We start from the raw sequence: 7994 nt of genomic DNA on the forward strand, positions 1-7994 counted from the left end.
GTAATGCCATCCTCGTACTTCTAGATCTGAGTGCTGCCTTTGACATCATAGATCACGCTATTCTACTTGATAGGTTAGAAAATCTTATAGGAATGAAAGGATCAGCCCTCACCTGGTTCATATCTTATCTGAGAGATCGATTCCAGTGTGTTTACTTAAATAACGAATGCTCTTATCAGTCTAGAGTAAAATATGGTGTCCCTCAGGGATCAGTACTGGGTCCATTACTCTTTACTCTTTATATGCTACCACTGGGTAAAATTATCCGTAGGCATGGTATTAACTTTCACTGCTATGCTGACGACACGCAACTTTACATATCTGCTAAACCCAACGAGGAGCTCTGTACAAATCAAGTAACAGACTGTATTAAAGACATTAAAAATTGGATGACACACAACTTTCTCTTACTTAATTCTGATAAAACTGAGGTCCTTCTATTAGGACCTAATATTGATAAAAATAAATGTTAATACTGTAGACGTAGACGGTCACTTAATTATACCTGGTAAAACTGTGAGGAACCTTGGGGTCATCTTTGACCCAATTCTTTCGTTTGATGCTCACATATGTAGCATAGTCAAAACTGCATTCTTCCACTTCCACGTGCTGGAGCGGCGGGTGCTGCTGTTGCTAAGGCTGGGGCAGCGGGAGCTGCTGGTGCTGGAGCGGCGGGTGCTGCTGGTGCTAAGGCTGGAGCAGCGGGAGCTGCTGGTGCTGGAGCGGCGGGTGCTGCTGTTGCTGGAGCGGCAGGTGCTGCTGGTGCTAAGGCTGGGGCAGCGGGAGCTGCTGGTGCTGGAGCGGCGGGTGCTGCTGGTGCTAAGGCTGGGGCAGCGGGAGCTGCTGGTGCTGGAGCAGCAGGTGCTGCTGGTGCTAAGGCTGGGGCAGCAGGGGCTGCTGGTGCTGGAGCGGCGGGTGCTGCTGTTGCTAAGGCTGGGGCAGCGGGAGCTGCTGGTGCTGGAGCGGCGGGTGCTGCTGGTGCTAAGGCTGGAGCGGCGGGTGCTGCTGGTGCTAAGGCTGGGGCAGCGGGAGCTGCTGGTGCTGGAGTGGCGGGTGCTGCTGGTGTTTGAGCCGGAGCGGCGGGTGCAGCTAGGGCAGGTGCGGCGGGTGCAGCTTGGGCAGGCCAGGAAACTCGGGGCCTGGGGACCAACAATGTTCTGGGAGCTGGCAAAGGAACAGGGACGGCCGGAGCCGCGGGCACAGTGTCAGAGGCTGCCGGAGCTGCGGGCACAGGGTCAGAGGCGGTCAGAGCCGCGGGCACAGGGTCAGAGCCGCGGGCACAGGGTCAGAGGCGGCCGGAGCTGAGGACACAGGGTCAGAGGTGGCCGGAGCCGCGGGCACAGGGTCAGAGGCGGCCGGAGCCGCAGGCACAGGATCAGAGGCGGCTGGTCCTGCTGGCATGAGCGCGGCATGAAATGCTGACGTGGAGGCGGCTGGTCCAGCGAGCAAGAGCACGGCAGGTACGGCTGACGTGGAGGCGGCTGCCACCACTGGCGAAGAAGTTGTTGCAGCGGGAGCTGAGATTGTGGCTGCCGCCAAGATCAGGACAAGTAAACCCCATTTTATGTAATCTGTGCTGTTTCTTTGATTTATTTACATGTGTACCATACTTTGTGTTTCTGTATGTAGCCTCTCTATATTCTGACATCAGTCTTTAAAGTTATATATCATCTCATCTTTGTTGTATAAATAATAAAGCTGTTGCAAATAATATGTGGTTCCTTTTTCTTAATCCAAATGATTCTGCATGAAATATTCAGGTGGTGACTTAAAAATATGTGCAGATCTTTGTATTCTTCGATTTCCTTATTTTTGCAGTGGACTCTTAATATCTGCAAGCCAAAATTTCTCCATTTTTATATATATATATATATATACACACCTATTCTGTCGCTCTGTTTATGTACTCAAATTGCCCACCAAGAACTTCCTGGAACTGAAATCTGCAGGCTCCATGAATCACGTGACCAGCAAGGATTTTGAACTTCCATTGATGCGACTCTCTCTCTACGGCTCTGGTCCAAACCTGCTCTGTACCAGGCTAGAGTTGACATTTAGCTTAGCTGCAGCGCTTCTATTGGATGAGCCGTGTGACATCACAGCCTTGCGGGTGGGAAACAAAATCCAGGAACCCTCCACGGTTTAATCCAATAAATTGCAGTGGATGCAGCAGATCATATAATATTTGTCTACATTTAATTGAGCATTGCACTGTATTGGAAATGTTTCTTCACAGTGCAATTTATTGGTTCAATCAACAATAAATTGGAACCAATTGGAATTGCACTTACCATTCTGGTATATTTTTATGTCGTTCTTTTTACTCCCCCCATGTTGCTTCTAAATCAGGATAAAATTATAAATTTTCTTAATTTAAATATGCTTACACATTTAATTGCTCTGCAATTTAAATAATTAATTTTAATAACACAAGAAATGTTCCCTTTCCTTATAATTATGTCTTTATATTCATCAAATAGAAGTATAAGAAACTCCTGTTCAGCAGGAGAGAAAATAAGCAGTGCATTCCTTCACCTCTTTGAACATTTTTCTCTGCTTTTCAGGGCTCGATTACTGAGGCTGTGTAAAAACTGTGTGCACGTGCACAAGTAGTAATGCGTTACTCTAATCTGACCCTTTTTTTCAGTAACGAGTAATCTAACAGGTTGCTATTTCCAATCCAGTAATCAAATTAAATTACTTATCCAAGTCACTGTGCGTTACTCTCTCTCTCTCTCCACCTTACACACACACACACACCGCGCTCCCTTCCCTATACCCCCTCCACTCTCCCCCAATCACACGGGTCTCACTTTGCGAGAGGTGAGGTGGTTTACTCACCGCACTCCACTGTTTCACTCTTTACTTTCTCGCGCTCGGCGTGTCTTTAGTTTTCCACCCGTTCTCGTTTTTCCGCCAGTTCTCGGGCTCCTTATCTATAAAGGCGTTTTTTCCCGGCCACGTCCCAATTCACTAGCCAGGGCAGCGCGTTTGAAGATTTTACACCACGCGTGATTGTTCTATGAGTATACTGTGCCACAGAGCGCGTATACCGTAAAGACGAGAAAAGTTCTGACGCTTTATTTAATTCTGTCAGAATTAAATCCTTCTCAGTAGTTTATCAGTCTGGGTCCGGACCCGGACTGCAGTCTGCATATATGTGATCCCTGGCCTAGACCATATACACGGTTTTGTTTTGTAAAACCACTCCTTGCTGCCCTGCTGAGAACAACAGCTTCAATGTTCAGATTTACAGTGTTAAATATTTGAGGTCAGGAAAGACTTTCTTTATTTTACATATTTTATTTTTTATAAAAAAAAAAAAATAGTTGTGTTAAGTTAATTCAAGAGAAATAGTCTTTTATTTTTATAAAAACTAATTTTTTCAGGAAATATCAACTTTGAATGTCTAGAGATACATTGTTGCTGTTAAAAATGCATTTTCCAATAAAGGGAGTATTGTCAAAACTGGTTATAATGTTTATGTTAAGGCGGCGGGAGGTGGTGTCTGCAGCTGCTGAAAGTAACTAATAAAGTAACTTGTAAAGTAACTTAGTTACTTTTAAAATCAAGTAATCCATAAAGTAACTAAGTTACTTTTAAAATCAAGTAATCCATAAAGTAACTAAGTTACTTTTTAAAGGAGTAATCAGTAAGCAAATTACTTTTTCAAAGTAACTCTACCATCACTGCACAGGAGGACTATATATATACACCAGGAAACTGTTTGAACAGGAAAACAGGAAACACTGAACACGAACACCTGGGGCTACAAATGGGACACACACGATGGAATATTACTGGGACACATTACAGAACCTGTCAGACTACTTTTCTGTAACATCAACAAACATGAAAACTATACAATTATTGAACCCTGCAAGTATTTCAGAGCACTGCTAGGAAAAGCAGAGGAGGGTTGAGGAACTCGATCAAACAAAGGCTGCAGCGGTTTGCAGTTTCATCAAGGGATTTAGGCAGGATCACATCTTCAGCCAGGATCACGCAGAAAGAGAGAGATGGGGTAAGAGCTTACATACATAATTTTACCAGATTTTTTATCTGTCTGTTATGCAAATGAGTTTAAACTCAGTCAGCATCTTAGAATGTCTAAGAAATCATTGTCTATCTGATCATTGAAAGCGTCTTGCCCCTGGTCAACAATGTTATATATTTTAATCATAATTATTAATATTATCCATACAATTACTAAATGAACATTAAATAAAATCATGTTGGTATACCTAGCTATTATAATGCATTTAACAATACGTTTTTTGTAGCATCACACACAGTTTTCTTTTTTTTATTTTTTTTTGGCAGTGTCTGTGGAGAAGGCAAGTCAAGGCAGATTTATTTATAAAGCACATTTAAAGGACATCGAGTGTCAACCAATGTGCTGTACAATAAAACAAGATTGAAAAGAAGACAAATCTTTATAAGACATTCCTAACTCCTATTCTATAGGATACAGTGGGGGGGGGGGGGGGGGGATGAACTTAAAAAGACAACAACAATAAAAAGTACAAAGAATACAAAATAATCCCTAAGAGTATTTAAATGGCAGGGCAAATAGATAAGTCTGAGACAGAGAAAGCCCGATTAACTTCAGTCGTGAGCGTGAAACAGCTGGTTTGAGGAACGCAATGACCGAGAGGAAGAGTGAGGGAAAAGGAGATCTGATATGTAGCTTGGTGCCATACCATGTAAGGCCTGACAAACACAATTCAGAATTCATAGTTCCATTAAAAATGTCAAGCCATCCTGCCCCATACGCATTGAAACAGCTTTTGTAGCTATTGTAAATTATTCAGTGTATACTATTAATTACAGTGGCTTGCAAAATATTCATACCCCTTTAACCTTTTCACATTTTGTCACCAAACAATCACAAACACATTGTTTTTTTAATGGTGATTTTAAGTGATGGACCAACACAAAGTACCACGTAATTGTAAAGTGAAATAACAATAATACATGGTTTTCAAAATTGTAATAAACATCGTATTCATTGCTCTTTTACTCTGAAACCCCTCAATAAAATCCAGTGTAATAAATTGCCTTCAGAAGTCACTGAAGAGGTTAATAGAGTGCATCTGTGTTTACACCTGTTCTCTGAAGGCCTCAGTGGTTGGTTAGAGAACACTAGTAAACAAACAGTATCATGAAGACCAAGGAACTCACAAGACAGGTCAGAGGTAAAGTTGTGGAGAAGAAGTTTAAAGCAGGGTTAGGTTATAAAAACATATCCCAACCTTTAGACATCCCAAATAGCACTGTTCAATCAATCATCCAAAAAAAGGAAAAAATACAACTGCAAACCTAACAAGACCTGGTAATCCGCCCAAACTGACACAATCAAGCAAGGAGATCACTGGTCAGAGAAGCAGCCATGAGTTCCATAGTCACTCTGGAGGAGCTGCAGAAATCCAAAGGACAACTATCTGACGAGCTCTCGACGAATCGGCCTCTGTGGAAGAGTGGCAAGAAAAGAAAACCATTGTTGAAAGAAAGACATAAGAAGTGCATATTGCAGTTTGACTCAAGCCATGTAGGAACGCAGCAAACATAGGTTAAAAACTTCTGTAGGCAGATGAGAACAAAGTTGAACATTTTGCCTAAATGCAAAGCACTATGTCTGGCGGAAAAGTAACACTGCTCATCACCCTGAACACACCATCCCAACTGCGAAACATGGTGGTGGCAGCATCATGCTGTGGGTATTATTTTCTTCAGCAGAGACAGAAAAGCTGATGAGTTGATGGGAACCTTACTTAAATTGTGTTGGTGTGTCATTTACAATCTCAATAAAATAAATTTATATTTGTGGTGGCAAAGTGACAAAACTTGAAAAAGTTCAAGAAGTGTGAATACATTTCTAAGCTATTGTATGTAGTTGCTGCAGTGGATATACTATGGGCTATTCACTATCTACTGTTATTTATCTATAAGGTAGTGTGAATGCTTTGTTCTATCTATGAATTGTTTAGAATTCAGTATTATTATACACTTATGACTGCTTAATTAAGGATTGCAATTTAATTAAGGTATACAAACGTAACATTCATTGTTTAAATACAATATTAGAGTGTATAATTTCTATTCTCTTTCTTACAGTAATCAGAACTGGCTCTGGACTGTGCTCAAGCACATTTGTGGTCCAAAGAGTGCTTTGGCCTGCTTTCTGATAGCTGGGACCAGTCTCTCAGTTTACATCTTCTACGTATCTCTGCCTCAGCAACAGAAGTATGAGGATCCAGGGCCGTACCACGTGGCTTACCCCCGTCAATACCGCTTCATTCTGGACCATCCAGAGAAGTGCAGACAGCACAAACCATTTGTGACTGTGATTGTTCCTACAGCTCTTCAAAACGTGAAAAAACGTAATGCTATCAGGAGCACGTGGGGGAATGACGACCTGGTTAAAGACAGAACAGTGCTGGTTCTGTTTCTGCTGGGCTTGCCTAGTGGAAACGACTCAAAAGCTCAACAGCGCCGCATATATGAGGAGAACCTGCAGCACCAGGACCTTCTGCAGAGCACCTTCATAGACTCCTACAGGAACCTGACCATTAAAACCATGGTGATGCTGGAGTGGCTGAAAGATCGCTGCCCCCAGGCTTTCTTCGCCGTTAAAGTGGACGACGACATGCTGCTGAACATCAAAGATCTTGTGAGGATGCTGCTGAACCCAGACACTCCTCACAGCAACTACAATACTGGCCGGGTTTGGCATAACAACGTGGTAATCAGAGATCCGGACAGTAAGTTTTACATCCCTCCAGAAGTGTATCCCAATGCCGTGTACCCACCGTACCCTCTAGGAATGTGCTACATAATGTCCATGGACCTGCCAGAGAAGATTCTACAAGTCTCCAAAGAAATTAAACCCATTTTCATCGAGGACGCCTACATCGCCTTGTGTCTCGAACGACTCAACATAGCTCCCACAGAACCTCCACACATTGACCAGTTTGTGGTTCATCCACCTCCACAGTACGATCGATGCTACTACTCCACGCTAATCGCTGTAATAACCTATAACCCAGATGAACTGGTCTCCTATTGGACAGATCTTCACAAACCTGGTCCACCCTGTTGATGTGGGAGGGTATATCTGGACTTTCAGGGATGGGTTTCCTGACAGCATCTTAACACAAAAGACTGAGATGATCTTTGATTATATGCAATTGGATCAGATTTTATTTCACACAAAAGTGGCTCAAATCCGACCTGAAACGTGGGCTTGAAATTAAAATATCCATCATTATTTTGATAGATATTGAGAGTAAACACATGCATTTCATACTTCTTCAGACACAAATACCACAAATATCACAAAAACAGATTTACAGGAAAAAAGCTTGCATAGGTCTTAGTAACTTATCACATACTGTAAAACGTTCCTGTAAATTATCTGGTCAGTTAGCAGCAAAAAAATTGCAAATAAAGGATTGTAAAATTACAAAACATCAGTGTAGAGAAATATAACATTATATTACTGTATGATAAGAATAGAAACTTGCTGTAAATTAAATTCAGAGTATTACAGCTTTTTAGAGTATATCTGGGTATAAATATATACATTACATTAAATTACATTACATTTGTCAGACACGTTTGTCCAAAGCAACTTACAATAGTGAAGTACAAAAAAAATAATAGAAGTTAAAGGTAAAAACATCTTTATATAGGACCTAAAGGAGGTAAAAAGGAAATAATAGGATAGAGGAGTAGAGAGGAGGAAGAAGGAAATGAGGTTAGAAGTAGTTAGTGTGTTAGAGGTGTTAGGAGAGTAAGTGCTCTTTGAAGAGCTCTGTCTTCAGGAGTTTATTAAAGATAGTGAGAGATTCTCCTGATCTGGTAGTAGAAGGTAGTTAGTTAGAGGTGTTAGGAGAGTAAGTGCTCTTTGAAGAGCTCTGTCTTCAGGAGTTTATTAAAGATAGTGAGAGATTCTCCTGATCTGGTAGTAGAAGGTAGTTAGTTAGAGGTGT

General features: G+C 41.9%; 1 protein-coding gene across 1 annotated transcript; it reads left to right on the forward strand.

Moving 5' to 3' along the window:
• The first annotated feature begins 1152 nt into the window (after positions 1–1152).
• Positions 1153–7102, forward strand: LOC111190880 (beta-1,3-galactosyltransferase 2-like). The gene is made up of 2 exons (XM_049468257.1): positions 1153–1244; positions 6118–7102. The coding sequence occupies exons 1-2, from the start codon at positions 1153–1155 to the stop codon at positions 7100–7102; spliced, it is 1077 nt and encodes a 358-aa protein (XP_049324214.1).
• The last annotated feature ends 892 nt before the right edge of the window (positions 7103–7994 follow it).

This window comes from Astyanax mexicanus, chromosome 19 (assembly GCF_023375975.1).
Source record: "Astyanax mexicanus isolate ESR-SI-001 chromosome 19, AstMex3_surface, whole genome shotgun sequence".
In the NCBI taxonomy this organism is placed as follows: domain Eukaryota; kingdom Metazoa; phylum Chordata; class Actinopteri; order Characiformes; family Acestrorhamphidae; genus Astyanax; species Astyanax mexicanus.